The 15,908-nt window shown below is 41.2% G+C and overlaps 1 protein-coding gene across 1 annotated transcript in view; it reads left to right on the top strand.

The window, feature by feature from the left end:
- Window positions 1-14,950, top strand: part of POFUT2 (protein O-fucosyltransferase 2) — a 37,423-nt gene extending 22,473 nt beyond the window's left edge. The window contains exons 5-9 of the mRNA XM_038748798.1: window positions 2,115-2,181; window positions 9,591-9,716; window positions 11,874-12,054; window positions 12,431-12,554; window positions 12,848-14,950. Coding sequence (XP_038604726.1) covers window positions 2,115-2,181; window positions 9,591-9,716; window positions 11,874-12,054; window positions 12,431-12,554; window positions 12,848-13,001 — 652 coding nt within the window. The 3' untranslated portion in view covers window positions 13,002-14,950. The remainder of the gene's footprint in view (window positions 1-2,114; window positions 2,182-9,590; window positions 9,717-11,873; window positions 12,055-12,430; window positions 12,555-12,847) is intronic.
- The last annotated feature ends 958 nt before the right edge of the window (window positions 14,951-15,908 follow it).

Below are 15,908 nucleotides of genomic sequence, written 5' to 3'. Positions count from 1 at the left end.
TTTGTGTTAAGAATCAATCAAGCTCTCCATTGATCATTTTATTGCTGCCTAAGCATTCTTTTTAGCTATCCTTGGAAGTCCAGGGTATTTCCACCGGAAAGCACCACAAGCCCATAACTGTAGCGTTAGCCTCTGCTCAGCTCTCTGATACAATCCACTTATTCACTCTATCACCAAATCCTATCAGTTCATCCTTCACCACATTCTTAAAATCCACCCTTTTTTCTCCATCCAGACTAATACCCCATTAATCCAAGCCCTTATCCTATCCTGCCCTTGGATGCTGCATTAGCCTCCTTACTGACCGCTTTGCCTCCTGCCTCTCCCCATTTCACCGCATACTTCATTCTCCTGCTCAGATCATTTTCCTACAAAACTGTTCCGTCCATGTCTCCCTACTCCTCAGAAACATATATTGGTGTATTTTGGGTTTTTTTGTAGTAATGTCTGTCTCCCCCCTCTAGACAGTGTACCCATTCTGGGCAGGGAACATATCTACTAACTCTGCTCTGTTGTACTCTCCCAAGCGCTTAGTATAGTGCTTTGCACGCAATTAGCACTCATTACATATGATTGATTGATTCCTGGATTTGCTTATACAAGTGTTAAAATGAATTTCAGTGGACTTTTTCAATATTTGGTAAGTGCTTATTTCGTGCCAGGTACTGTACTAAACACTGGAGTCGATATAAGCTAATCAGGTTGGACACAGTTCCTGTCCCACATGAGGCTCACAGTCTTATTCCTCATTTTACAGATGAGGGAACTGAGGCACAGAGAAATGAAGTGACTTGCCCAAGGTCACACAGCAGACAAGTGGCGCAGCCAATATTAGAACTCAGATCCTTTCACTTCCAGGTCTGTGCTCTTTCCACTAGGTTGTGCATCTCAGCAGGACCTGAATATCATACCCATAAAATTGTTTCTTTGACTTTAGCATTTGAGGTTCAAAACACTGACTTACTATCTTTGAGTTTTGATACTTATAATTAGCTCTGCTTATTAGACCAAACTAATAACTTTTTTTGTAACAGAGGAAAGTTATGTTCATAGTTCAGTCTTATTTTACAATACTGCATTCCATGAGGGTCAAGCTGTTGGATTATTATTAATGTCAACACCATAGACAGTGGAAAAAAATTAATTACAAGAGAGCATCCTTAAGCATCTTCAGAATAAGTTCACCAATGGGGAATCCTCCTGAGGGTGAGATAACAATACAGAAATCCCTTCCATCTCATCCTGCAGCCAGAAAATGAGAAACCATTTGTGCCGTACCTTGGTAGGTTATAAAGCAAAGGCCTCATTGCTCCAAATCAATATTCTAAACAAAGTTCATCGTATTTTTGCCAAAGCTGTGCATCTTTGAAAAATGGAAAATGTCTCCATCTAAATGCTATTAAGAGAAATATGTTCACACGTTTCATTAGTTGCTTGGGCATTTTTCATGTAGATTCACTGTCTTAGTGGCATAATTCTATTGAAAACGTAGGGATTTGCAGCTCTTTGTAGCTGGGACAATTTGTAAGTTCTCAAATTCATAAACAGTAGTATTGCAATTGTCATATCAGTTTTTGGAGCAAGAAATATGTTCCCAGCTATCTGTATCATTTAATAGTTGTTTAACCTAATGGGCAGTGGAACAGAAAATTTACTAATGCTCCAAAACTATGCACTGCCTGTTAGTTGTTAAATAATTTGACCAGATAGTGACCATGAAATAGAACCCCAGTGGCCTGAAGGAGTTAATATAGTTTCTAAAGGTGCCACACTTAAAACCAATGCCCGCAAATATTTTCGACCCCAAGAGAATCTGGCTTAGGAAGTCAGACCTACTGGATAAGAAAGCTTTTTCTTGGCCGTGAGGCAGGCATTTCAGGGGATGAGAGGATTTTGTGTGTTGAAGAAGCAATAATTAATGAGCGGTACCTGGCTCCAAGAAAGAGTTAGTATCCATACCAAATGTATGATTTTTCATTTGGGAGGTAGCTTACTAATGTTTGCTTTGTATGATGTAGGCCACTTTTATTTTTCTGTGAAGAAAAAGGCAAAAATATGAATTTTACTGATTTTTTGTAAAAAAAAATAATTCCCCTTTTTAACATTTTTAATAGGTCAGTGATGTTAGACAGAGCTGAAAACCTACTTCATGACCACTATGGAGGGAAAGATTACTGGGATGTGAGTATTTTCTGGTTATCTTTTCTCTAACTAGAATTTCAGAAAACAGTTGTGTATTTTAAAAACGGCCCCAAAGTCATTTGTTTTAACACCAGCCACAGTTCCTGTGCTGACTATGCAATGTAAATTTCAGTCTGATAACTGCTTTGTTTGTGCTCCTATTGAGATATAGGTCTTTGTCACAGTAGCTGTTCATCACATTTGAATAGGAGGGACCAGAAAAGATAATGGGTAAAAGTGACTATATCTGATGGCAATTGTTAGAGAAGGCATGAAAAGGAGAAAAAATGCCTGCTCTTTCGCCCTCTTAGACTGTGAGTCCCTGGGGAACAGGGACTTTTTCTGTTAATGTCCAGTGCTTAACAAAGTGCTAGTGAGCGCTTAAAAACATCCTTATTAAGGCATTTTTAGGTGGTGTCTATCATCACCATCATCATTAATAGCATTTATTGAGCGTCTGCTCTCTATGGAGCATTAACTGAAAACTCGGAAGGCAACAAATGACAAGGCGTGATCACTGCCCTTAAAGAGATTGAAGGCTAGTGGGGGAGACCGATACTTAACTAGGTGATACTAAGAAGGCATATAAACTATGCCCAAAAGTGCTACTGGGCCTTCAGTAGCAAGGGCTTCAATGGCATGAAAGGGTCAAGGTGGCGTTTGGGGGATTCTTGGTGGGAAGATAGAGATGATTTGGGAAAGGCCTCCTGGATCTTAGAACAGATAAGAATGGGAGAGCATTGGTCTGTCATCCAAAGTGGGAGAAAGTTCCAGACCAGAGGCCAGGAGTGAGCGATTAGTCAGCGGAGGAAGAAACAAGAACGATGTCCAGTGAGCACGTTAGCCCGAGACAACCAAGGATTATGAACCATGGTGTAAGGGGCAGGGAAAATGAGTAAGCAGGAGGGACAGAGCTGATTGAGTGCCATAAAACCAGTGATCAGGAATTTTTGGTTGAAGTGGAGACAAATGGATGGCCATTAGAGATTCTTGAGGTTTGGAAAGTGGGATGTTTTAAAAAAGCAAACCAGGCAGCATAGTGAAGTAGAGACTGGAACCCTGGTGATCAATCAATCAATCAATCAATCAATCAATCGTACTTATTGAGCGCTTACTGTGTGCAGAGCACTGTACTAAGCGCTTGGGAAGTACAAGTTGGCAACATATAGAGACAGTCCCTACCCAACAGTGGGCTCATGAGGAGAATGATGCAGTAGTCAAACTGGGATATGACAAGGGCCTAGATCAGTGACAGTATCATTTTATTAACTGCCATAGGGCTCGTGGAAGATTTGAGCATCCAATATATGATGCTGCAGAGAGAAGGTGATCCCACAGTCCTTTCTGAAGCTTATTGTTTCTGGAGCTTATTGCCAAGAGAGAAAGTCCTTTAATTGGAATTCTCAAGTGGTCGGTCACAAGCTAGAAGTGAATTGTAAAGACATGATAAAATTACTTTCTGCAGGCCTCAATGCCTATTTCATTCTCTCATTCATTCATTCTATCTTATTTATTGAGTATTTACTGTTTGCAAAGTACTGTATTGGTGCTTGAGAGAGTACAGTATAACAATAAACAAACTCAGTCCTTGCCCACAATTAGCTTATAGTCTAAAGGGGGAGATTCCACCAGGAAGCCCTAAAAGATGGAAACTTGTTTACCTGCAAAGACATGGCCTTTATTGTAACTTGAGAAAGTAACTATAGTCCGAGCAGGAGAGAATTGGGGAAATACCTCCAAGACATCAGCCCAGGCATTAATCTACCATACAGAATACTGAAAAAATGTCCTTTGGTTTCAGAGTTGCCATCATCTTCAGTACTTTCAGGAAAGTGGCAAGGGGCAACAAAACAGATTACCAAAATGATCGTGGCCCCTCACTGCTTTCCACTTCTAATGATTCTGTAGAGTCCTTATGAAACAGTGATGAAGAAATTCATTAATAGGTCTCAATGTGATTTAGAGCACAGCACAGCAGATAGGAATTTTGTTCTCTATAGGTTTGGATGTAGGAGAAGTACAAGTAAAGCACTTGAGACCTCTCTACAGGATTACCTTTCTAGAAGTTGGAGATGTGTTCTTGGAAAGTGTTACTTAAAGCAACACAATTTTTAGCAAACCAGGATTTTCCCAGAGACCTAATGAGTAAAGGTGTCATTCCAAGGCTCCCCTCATACGGAAAACAAACGGCATCTATGCATACACATACACCCAAGCCTTTTTTCTGGAGAACAAAATAATTTCCTGCACTTATGTTTGGTGTCAGACATCACCTGAGATTGAAAATTCTGTTTAATGCATTCAAAAATTAGACTAGTCTCTCTCACTGGGTGGTTTTTCTGGCTCACTGCCTTGTGAACAGATTAAGTAGTTGTCTTTTTTTAAAAAATCAGTCTGTTTCGGAAGGCTCGTGAGTTGTCTTGCTGATCCTCTAGTTCCCAAGCTATTGACTACCCACATTCAAACTTCTGTAGTCATTCCTGGGAGAACATTCTTAGCTATTAAGAAAGGATGAAACAGTAGTTAGTAGTTATATCTCTTCCACCAGTCGAGAGATATAGCCTCAGTAGGCATTCTCCTGCTGCAAATCCATTAACCTATCCAAACTGAATCAAAGGTGTGTTTAGGGGAAAACTTTGACAACCATATTGAATTTGCAGCCGATCGCAAACGGTAATGCCCTTCTTAAGATCTGGGGTCTGGAAAACTCTAAGCAAATTTGCTGGTCCCGAGAAATTCACAGCACCCTAGAGTTCCTTGATGTGTAGTTGATTGTCACAGTTGAAGGTACCTCACCTGACGTCTTCCACCATCCTCCTCACCACAGTTACTTAAGAGCAAAAGCCCTACATTGTGCCAAATGAGATTAGGCAGTGGAGCAAACCAAGAACTTACAATCTACTACTAGGAAGGGAAATATCCATAGGAAAAGTATAACTCTCTAACTCCAAAAAAGTCCAAAACAGTCCCGGAGTATAAATGAAGAAAACATAGCTCAAACCGTTAAAAAACAAGTCAGGGCGTCATGATTGCCTACTATCCTTAGATGGTGCATATTTTCAGCCCCTTGTCATTCTCTCCCAGACTTCTGGGAGCACAGTCTTTCCTGAGATGATTGGGAGAGTTGGGTGAACTGATCAAGGTTTCCAAAGTCCAAAAGATCCAGGACTCCATGGCCAGCTCTGATTGGGAGAGTTGGGTGAATCGATCAAGGTTTCCAAAGTCCAAAAGATCCAGGACTCCATGGCCAGCTCTAAAAGCTTGGCTAAGAGTTCCAACCTTCTTCAACCTATCCCACACATCCCATGGGTGAGAATGCTTCAAGGTATTTGGAAGCAGTCGCTAGAACACCCTCCAGAGAAGTGCTTCCAAACAGCACTGCGACACTCTGAAAGCACACAACATGACATCCAAATGAGTATGAACTGTTTTGCAGAATCAACACAGCCCTCTGAACTGACCGTAAACCTGAAGAACATTTGAGAGATTTCAGCGACAGAGGGAACGTCATACAACCAATGATTTACCATAAGAAACACAGTTAAAGAATGCTACTGAATTCTGCTCCTTTGCCACACTGGCCAAAGTCATATGACTCTACTGAGAGATTTAAAGTGAAGGATGAATGAAGGTTAGCAGGAACTGTAAGATTGATATAGCACGTAACATTAATATCCCAAATTGTTAGCATCCAACCATCTATAGAGTTGGGAGACCTGGAGTTATTACAGATGGATGAGACATCTTTTATCCATCTCTTTTAATGCCATACGTAACTTCATAAGGGAAGAACCACCCCTGTCAATGCAATTAGTCAGTCCACATCAAAGCAACACAACTTTGTTGAAGGTGAGGTTCCTTTAACTCTGACAACACAACCTTGTTGGAGAGGACATGTGAAAGCAGTAGTTGATAATCATTTACCATTCAGTGTGAAATGATGAGACCTCACCCCCAACCCAAGAAGGTAAGGCAAATGCAAGAATTTAAAGATATAATAAAGCACAACCTCCAACAGTACATCAGAGCAGTGGGTTTTCAGGACATTTTTGGGCAGACCAATCAGCTGGAACATGGCATTCAGTAATGAGCTTGCTCTTAAAGCAGGGCCATCAGAAAGATTGTGAGGCAGAGGAAAATTGTAAAGGAGCAGTAGGCATTGCAGCTAGCAAGTGCAAGCAGTCACGCAGCTGCATGCCCGTGTCAAAGGGGTTGTGGTTCACACATCACCCTTCGCAGCCACACATGCATTAAGTTCTTGGTCACAGAGGATAATTATTTGCTAGTCAGGATTAGCTTGATCGGGTTTAAGAGCCACTCACCTATTTCTGGGCAAGGAAGTCCCTTGACTCCAAGGTGAAAATGAAGCTTCCCAGAACTGCTGCTGCAGCCAGGAGCAGGAAGTTCCTGTGGCTTACACTTTAGGTGGTGCCAACTCCTTCTCTTTTCTGCCCCCTCCCCATCTCCAGAGGGACAAGAGAGGGTCCCTTCAGGGTCCCTTTAATGCCATGGTATTTAACGGTATTTAATGCCTTTAAAGGGGGTCCCTTTAATGCCATGGTATTTAGGCTGGAGGAAAAGGCAATCCTATCCACAAAGAAGATAAACGCCTAGTTGCCATGTCTTGAAATGTGACAAAATACAATGACAAGAGGACCTAAGCCTTTTCCTGTTTCTCTCCACTGTTTCAGCTGTGGAAATTGTTGAAGCCGTTCTTGCTACCCTCTCTCATATTCAGAAGCCTAGGGCCCTTCTCTTTAGCACTAATTTGGGCTTTTCTTTGACCTAACTTGTTGACCTCCAGATCATGTCAGTGTGGGTGTTGGCCTCATGATAATGTGACTGCAGACATCTGGTCAGAAAAAGCTCTAACGGCTTTTGTCTTGTTTTTTTGTGTTAATATTGTGTATGTGCCAAGTATTTTCTAGAGGGCACATTTTAAAATCAGAAAACGCATTATGAAAAGGGCACATTTTTCATCCAAAAGGGCATTGCTCTTGTGTGGGAATCGTTACCATAAGAGCTCTCCAAAAAGGCACTTTAAAACAGCATGGCAGTAATGTCATGTGGGCAGAGAACATGTCTACCAGTTCTGTTGTACTCTCCCAAGTGCTTAGTACAGTGCTCTGACACAGTAAGCGCTCAATAAATATCACTAACTGATTAGCAGGAGAGCAGGTGGCAGTCTCCCAGCTGTATTGTCACTGAAGCAGTAGCAGATGAAAGTGCTTCTTATCCCCTGACGGCTCCCAACAGTGTTTTTCCAAGTTCTAAGAATCCTTTACGATGCATAGTTTTGTTATTAATAGTCATTTCCTAAAATTCTAACCCTTTCCTGAGAAAAACTTAAACTCAAAGCAATGCAAATTAACAAAAACTGGTTAAATAATGATTTGTTTTATTTCTTATCTTGTGTATATATATAAATTCAGGGAGACTTCTGATCCAATTATATGCACTGTTATTGAGTAGATTTTATCCTAGCATAGAAATATTTTTGTGCCAAAAAGAGGGGTTTTGAATCCTGTGATCCCCAGATACAGAATACTTATATAAAACTGAAATGTTTTAATATTACAAAAGTTGGGCAAAAACTGTTGTAGCGTGAATTCATTTTTGGGATAATGGTTTTCTTTTCTACTGGTTGAGGTGCAGGAACTTCATATAACATCTTAGTGCCCTAAATTTCAGCTTTCCTGATGTCAGTGAACATTTTACTAAGAGCCAGGCTCATGTTGATTCTGAGATATACTTCTTGACCTGCTTTATTGACAAACACATTTTACAAGCTGTACATTTTACATTTGGGGTGTTAAAGCTTGTATTTCTTTTTTTGTTGGTAGAAAACAGTACGTACTTTAAGCCAAAAGTTATTTACTTTGAAAAGTACTTTTTATTTTCTTTTATGGTCAAGCTTTAAACACAATGGAGAAATATGGAATTTAGCCTTTTGACATCCCCAACAGTTAAGTGTCAGCTGTAAAAATGTCATACTGCAGCAATATGGCATAGGGATCATGTCTGCCCACTCTAATTGGATTGTACTCTCCCAAGCACGTAGTACATTAACCTGCACCCAGTATGTGCTCAATAAATACCACTGATTCACTGATTGAGGTAACTGGTTCTTGCATGTCAGATTTAGGGGTCAAGTAGCTCAGGTAACTAACTGCTTTGGGGACCTGAGCATGGAAGACATGGGTTCATTCATTCAATCGTATTATAGAGTGCTTACTATGTACAGAGCACTCTACTAAGCACTTGGGAGAGTACACGTGTCCGGAGAACTGTGATAAACGCTAGCCATTGGCAGATACGTGGGGGAGTGATAGAGAATGAGACATTTCAGAAACAATTCAAACAAATGAAACAGTCCTGCCTATTCAGGGTCTCGGGGTAACCGCTCTGGCTTGCTGAAGCCAACTGCACTCCTGAATTACTGCTGCTGCGAATTCAAAAAAAAGTACCTCAGTCTCCCGATCCCTATCTGAGAATACCAAACATTACCCCTACCTCCACTCCTTCCTCGTCTGCTCTAAAGACTCAGGTGTCACATAAATACAGCCCCCTGCCACTCTCCTGGAGACTATTAGGGGCTGCAGCCTTTCCTGAGAGAGTATGGGACTAGGATCACCAGTGTCAGGTAGAGGTTACGATATCTGTAGCCCCGTACATGAAGATAAATGCAAAGAAACAGCCATCACACTAGTCCTCCCAACTGCCACTGTTAAAGACTGAAAACCGGATGGACTATGGGTCATTCCCAGGATGACTTCTTCTGTACCGCTTTGTGAAGAGTTTTATAATCTGTATCATTCTTCTAAATGGCCTGCTAGGTCCTCCTTTTCATAGAGGATGAAACTGAGGTACAGAAACAATAAGGAATTTATCCCAGGACTCATAACTATGTGGACTGAGATTGGATTTGGAATTTTCCAATATCTTGCTCTTCCTACTAAAGTCTGTTAATAAGTCTTTAAAATGTGGATGGTTCCATGCTCTTTCTTTTCTTACAACTGTCTTACTTGTTTTTCCTCATAGGGAGGACTGATAAGGGACAGGGAAGGTTTCTAGAGGAGATATCAATCAAGCAGTCACGTTTATTGAGCGCTTACTGTGTGCAGAGCCCTGTTCTAAGGGCTTAGAAGAGTACACAGTACAACAGAATTAGCAGACACGTTCCCTGCCTGTAACGAGCTTAGAAGTGAAAAGAAACCAATTCAGAAAGAAGAGCACAGGTGGAAGGGGGAGTAGAGGCAGATGAAAGGAGTTGAGTAAATAATACTTAGTAATTCAGATGTTGGATTAAGTAGCAAATGATTCTTTAGAGATTTGGCAACTGTTTGTAATAAGCACGCTTGGGTGCTGGACAAAGAGACTTTGGCCTGTGAGATCTCTTTATTCCACAGACCCGTCGGAGTATGGTGTTTGCTAAGCATCTGCGTGTGGTGGGGGATGAGTTTAGGATCAAATACCTTAACTCCACAGATGGAAGTGACAAGACCAGCTACCATGAAGACTGGACAAAGATGAAGGTAAATCACTTGTGATTTTGCTTTTTCAATTTATAGAAAAACCTGCATATTTTACTGTAATTTTTAAATTGAAGAGGAAACTGGCAGATTAATTTGATGTTACGTAAATGCCCGTTTAAACATTTACCAATAGTATTTGAGCATCTACTGTGTATAAAGTACTGTACTAAACACTTGGGAGAATGTAATTGAGGTTACTAGGGAGAATACTAATACTGTGTTTTTTGTAGAATGCTTTTATTTTTCCAGAGTTCTTTCTTTCATATCACTTAGTTTATAATAATAATAATAATGATGATGGCATCATTTATTAAGCGCTTACTATGTGCACAGCACTGTTCTAAGCACTGGGGAGGTTACAAGGTGATCAGGTTGTCCCACGGGGGGCTCACAGTCTTAACCCCCATTTTTCAGATGAGGTAACTGAGGCACAGAGAAGCTAAGTTCATTCAGTTGTATTTAAGTGACTTGCCCAAAGTCACACAGCTGACAATTGGCCGAGCCGGGATTCGAACCCATGACCTCTGACTCCAAAGCCCGGGCTCTTTTCCTCTGAGCCACACTGCTTCTCCTCATCACATCCCTGTGAGATAGGGAAGGGCAGGTAATATAATTCCGATTTTATAGGTGAGGTGTTTCAGTCTAAATGGGGTGTGGATAAACAGGCAGAGGTTGCCTTATTGTTTCCTTCCTTGCTTCTACTCCCTACTTTTTTCCCAAAAGCAGTTTTGCTGAAAGAGCAGAGCACTGGGAGTAGAAGCAAGAAGTGATACAAAGATAAAGTAAGGGTGAATGGAGGGTGAATTATTTTTCTATTTGGAAGCTTCAGGCTTTAAGAGATTTGCTTGGTCTTAGAGCAGGTGGTTTGGGGTTGTAGAGTACAAGAAAAGAACAGCCTATTTCAACTCTAATTTTTATTTCATCGCAACTCATTTGATGGAGCATGCCACATTTTTATATACTAGCCTTGCTCATGGGCCAGTGGAAAGAACAGGTCTGTAGTCCCAATTCTGCTTGCTGGAGCTGTGCCATCGGGCCGGGGGGAATGGTTTCTGACCAAAGAACCACCTCAGAGCATACTGTGAAGCTGCCCTACCCAGCTGCAACCTTGGAAAAGAGCTGGCAGTGACAGGTGCTCAAGTCTACAGCAGCTACCCCAAAGGTCAGGGATCCCCTTTAATTTTCTCCCACAACTTCGTTCTCAGCACGTAGTATGTTTAATAAATACCGTTCCTCTTACTGCCAAGGTAGCTCCCTGCAGGGTTATGGTACTAAATCACAGTATTGACTTATACCGAGGTCACTTAGGCCATAAATGGATCCGGCACATGGAGAAAAAAAACAACCCTCTGAATGCTCATGGCAGTGTGCTGCACATCTGCCCACCTATTTCCATCAGCACAGTCAATTCCTTCATCCAAGTTCTCAGGCCCAAGATCTAAGGGCTGAAGCTCATTTGTCAGTCTTGAGGAACATCCTGTTACAGGGAAGTTGAGGCAGAGCAGTGACCATTGCATTAATGGGAATTAATAAGATGCTCAGGGGGTAAGGTGCAAGATAGCATCACGAGAGGCAAATTTTCAATATGAAATTCTTTGTTATCGGTAATAATAATAATAATAATTTTGGTATTTGTCAAGTGCTTACTATGTGCCAAGCACTGTTCTAAGCGCTGGAAGGGGATACAAGGTAATTAAGGTTGTCCCACGTGGGGCTCACAGCCTCAATCCCCATTTTACAGATGAGGGAACTGAGGCCCAGAGAAGTTAAGTGACTTGCCCAAAGTCACACAGCTGACAAGTGGCGGAGCCGCGATTAGAACCCATGACCTCTGACTCCCAAGCCCTTGCTCTTTCCACTGAGCCACGCTGCTTCAAGGGACTGTCCAATTACTCCCAGCACACTGTCTGTAATTTCATACAGTGAAAGGACACAGGTGCAAAATGCTCTGTGGGTACAGTTCTCAAAGACTGGGGCAGAGGCACCTCTGACATGCACACAGTCCTTTCTTCTGTCTTCCTTTCATAAACAAATACTGTGGGAAGAAGGTTCTCTAATTCTGAGATCGTGGTATATCCAAACCAAGAAGTGAAGACGTGTGAATTAGGAGTATTGGGGTTATTTCAACTGAAGCCTGTTGTGGTTGTTCTTTGCCAGGTAAAGCTGGGCACTGCCCTAGGTGGGCCTTACCTCGGAGTGCACCTCCGGAGAAAAGACTTTGTCTGGGGGCATAGGGAGGATGTACCCAGCCTGAAAGGAGCAGTGAAGAAAATCCGGAGTCTCATGAAAATTCACAAACTGGAGAGAGTTTTTCTAGCAACAGATGCCGTCGTAGAGGGTAAGTGGCTCTAGAATCTGCCGTTTGTCCCTTTCTCATCCTTTACTTCAGAACTGGGCTTTTAACACCTTGAAGCTTGGAAGAGGGAATCACCAGCCCTGCCAAAAGCAGTTTTATTTGTGATGGTTGTTTTCCCATTAGTTCTTCACCTCCGTAAGTAAATGTGATGTGAAGCTCAGTAGTTCCTGCTCCATTTGCTTTCATTGGACCAAATTTATCAATTTAATGGGGGCTACAATAGATTAAATATTATCTCTTTCCAATGGATTTCTACTTACAAACTGTCTGCTTATATTATACCTATCAGCGCTTGGCTCATAAGTGCTTAATAGATGCCATTGTCGTTATTATTACTACTGGTACTTCTATTTTCCAGAATTTGAAGAATTAAAAAAATTGCTGCCTGAAATGGTGAGGTTTGAACCTACTTGGGAGGACCTTGAACTCTACAAAGACGGAGGAATAGCAATCATCGATCAGTGGATCTGTGCACATGCCAGGTGCCTGCTTAATTTCTACCTGAAGCAAAAAGCTCCTGTTTCCAAAAAGATAATTTGCATATTGTCCCAAACAAGCCATCTACTTGTTCAGAATTGATTCTGACGTCTCCTGCCCCAGGTTTTGGTTACCTGAGTTTTAATCACATCTTTACGTAGCTTTCTTGGTTGAGAGGTAAATTTGAAGGAGTTGATGAACACTGCCTGTTCATAGTATGTATTTTTGAAAAGAAACATTCTGACCTTGGCCTAGTGCTATTACAAGTCTTGTAACTAATTTTGCATATTTCTTGCAGATACTTTATAGGCACCTCAGTTTCAACATTTTCCTTTCGGATTCATGAGGAAAGGGAAATACTAGGATTGGATCCTAAAACTACATACAACAGGTTTTGTGGAGACAAAGAGAAAAACTGCGAGCAGCCCACGCACTGGAAAATAGCATATTGATGATCCAGCCCGCCTTCCCGTAGCTCATGGACTCCCGGCAGAGCAGGCAATTTCTCAAGACCCAGTTTTTGCCCTTTCCGTGGCTTTACCCTTTTTATACATACTAATAGAACTATAATGCACTTTTTTCAAGACAGAAATGCAAGTGGTCATAATGACGGATGACATTTTCCTCTTGATTCAGTTTTGGTGCGACTGGTGGGATACGGTCCCTAACAGGTTTTTAAGGCTGAATTGTAGAAGTAAAGCATCATTTTGAGGTGCAACAAAATTGAGTGGTTTTTAATTGAATTGTACGTACTAAACATGTCAATTTAATCCTGTTCTCAGGATATTTTGTATCTAGCTGGTTGTCAGCTTTGTATTTCGTTCATTGCATTTCTGTACTACGTGGCAGAGGGAGAAATTTGTTTCTGGCTTTTCAGTAACTGCATTGAAATTATGGACAAGCCCTACAGTGATGTGAAAGATGTACCTCTGTCTTCTAAAACAAGTTCAAATTAAATCCCTCCAGATCACCTGCTTTGAGGTCACAAAAGCATATTTTGTGGTACTGTGTCAGCCAAAATCTTTATCTTTCAAATGCTTAGTTTAGTACTGGATCGTTCTGCCCTCTCCAGTTCACTTTTAAATTGAATTATTCATGACAATACATCTGACAGCCTCAGTTTTAGATTCTCTTTGTCCATCTCGAGTAATTGTACCTTAAAATGCAAGTTAACTCCTAGATATTCATGTGCTCAGGGTAAGTTACTTGCTTGTACATTTTTAACTTCTGTTTTGCCAATCTATAAACTCGATCATCCTAAATTGGGTTTTGCATACAAAATGCTATGTAGGGCAGATAATTTGGCTTGAAGAGATTAAGGGAGAAAGAAGACAATCCACCGTGTGTTCTTATAGTTTTGAACAGTACCTGAGTTCTTTTAAATAAATCAGTACACAGTGTGTTTGGAAGGATCAATGTCCATTTTTTTCCCCCCGTTTACTGCCACGTTGATTTCAATGTAGATGGTTAGCAGTCAGCTAGAGTTCAGTCAAATGGTGTATTGGCTTCAGCTTGGCTATAATAACATTGGGAAAGTGATCAGCATTTTTTAAATGATTAAAATGAAAAATGTCCCTATTTTTATTCACATGCTGCCAGTTGGAAGGAGGAGCAGGAACCCTAGTCTGTGCTTTGACTTGATTTTACCTTTCAGCATCTCTTTTAAGAAAATCCTTGCCCTGGATGTGTTAAACATTGCCTCCACTGAATACGTCTACCAAAGAGAGACTCTAACCAGCTGAAGAAACGAGGGTTAAAATGGACAGATTCCCGGAATAGATTAAAATTTGATGGAGAAAAAAAGCAGATGAAGCAGCCCACCTGCCTGAAAGATGGATTCTGTGCCCCCTTGTCATTTTTGAGGTTGGAGAGTTTTACATCAGGAAGGCCCTGTCTGTCGCTGGCACTGAAATGCCATTCTCCACCTGCAGTGAGCCGGGCAGGGAAAAGGATGGAAAAAGGTCAGAGTCCCTGGCAGCTGGTAGGAGAAGAGAACATATTGACCTTTTCGGATAAGTGGCTGGAATCTAGCTATTAACGCTAAGTCTCATTGTTGAGTACTTTCCATAATGTCCTAGTGCAATACTTTAGACTGTTGCTTTGTCCTTTCCTTCCAAAATGTTTTACAAGGATTATCTTCTTCTGCCTCCTATTTTATGTGCAAGATGGGCCTCAGGGATGCCCTAGGCCTAGCCAACAAGACAATAAAAATATTTATTCCTTCCCATTTGTACAGTGAACTTTTCTTATGAATAAAATGAAGATTTTAGGAAGTCTGATCTTACAAGTGGTGCCTTTTCAAAACCGAATTGTATTTAGCCTGAGCTATGCAAAAAAAAAATGTACCTGGTAACTGTATACCTCCATTTTTAAGGCAAATAAAGTGCTTTTTTGATATTAATTGTTAACCTTCCTCTTCCATCTATTCTAAACCTCTTTTCCGGGGGATTTCTGCTATGACAATTACTGGGAAAATGTCCCACCTTCAATTTTTTTTTTAGGTCAGTAACCCTCTGGACAAAAGCACATGCGTCTGCACCCTTTGAAAACTACAGTATTTCCTGGGTATTTTTATGGGGGGGGGGAACAGCAGGCGATCTTGGGCCCCAGAGATTCTCTGAGCTGTGCAGCCTCTATCACCCAAATCACCTTCAACAAACAAAGTTACAAAACAAAGCATGCACTGGTTCTTTTCTTTGGAATAGGTTCATGGTGTTATGGTTTGGAATGCCTAAGATGTAGCTACAACGTGAACATTTAAAATTTCAATCTGTAAAAATGGAGTAATTATTCAGTGACTTGCCTGGTCACTGATGAGGTAGTATCCGATCTCTCTAGTCTTTTTCCACCTTGGGGCTAGAGCAAAGCTATAGCAGAATAAACCAGGCAGAAAGAAGACAGCAAGCTAAGCAACTGGTACCTGCCTTTCCCAGGTAGTTTTTGGAAGAAAACCTATTATCTCTTCAGTGGTGGGGAAAGCCCCCAGGGATTTCAAAGTCATATGTAGAATAAAATGATGGGAATCCAGACTTACCCTCCTTGGACTGAGAAATTAGATGCTCAGGGCCATTTCTTTTGTATTCTTAGAGAGCTGACCTTTCTGTGGGAGGAAGAAGCAAGAGAGTAAGTTGGGGATTGGAAATAACATGTCTTCCCTCAGTAATAATAATAATAATAATAATAATAATAATGATGGCATTTATTAAGCACTTACTATTTGCAAAGCACTGTTCTAAGCGCTGGGGAGGATACAAGGTGATCAGGTTGTCCCACCTGGGGCTCACAGTCTTAATCCCCATTCTACAGATGAGGTACAGTAAGAGGAGGTACAGTAAGTCAGACTACAGCAGCTATTTCTT

This window comes from Tachyglossus aculeatus, chromosome 7 (assembly GCF_015852505.1).
Source record: "Tachyglossus aculeatus isolate mTacAcu1 chromosome 7, mTacAcu1.pri, whole genome shotgun sequence".
Classification (NCBI taxonomy): Eukaryota; Metazoa; Chordata; class Mammalia; order Monotremata; family Tachyglossidae; genus Tachyglossus; species Tachyglossus aculeatus.
The sequence above is the reverse complement of the archived record's forward strand: the minus strand, read 5'-3'. Positions and strand labels throughout refer to the sequence as shown.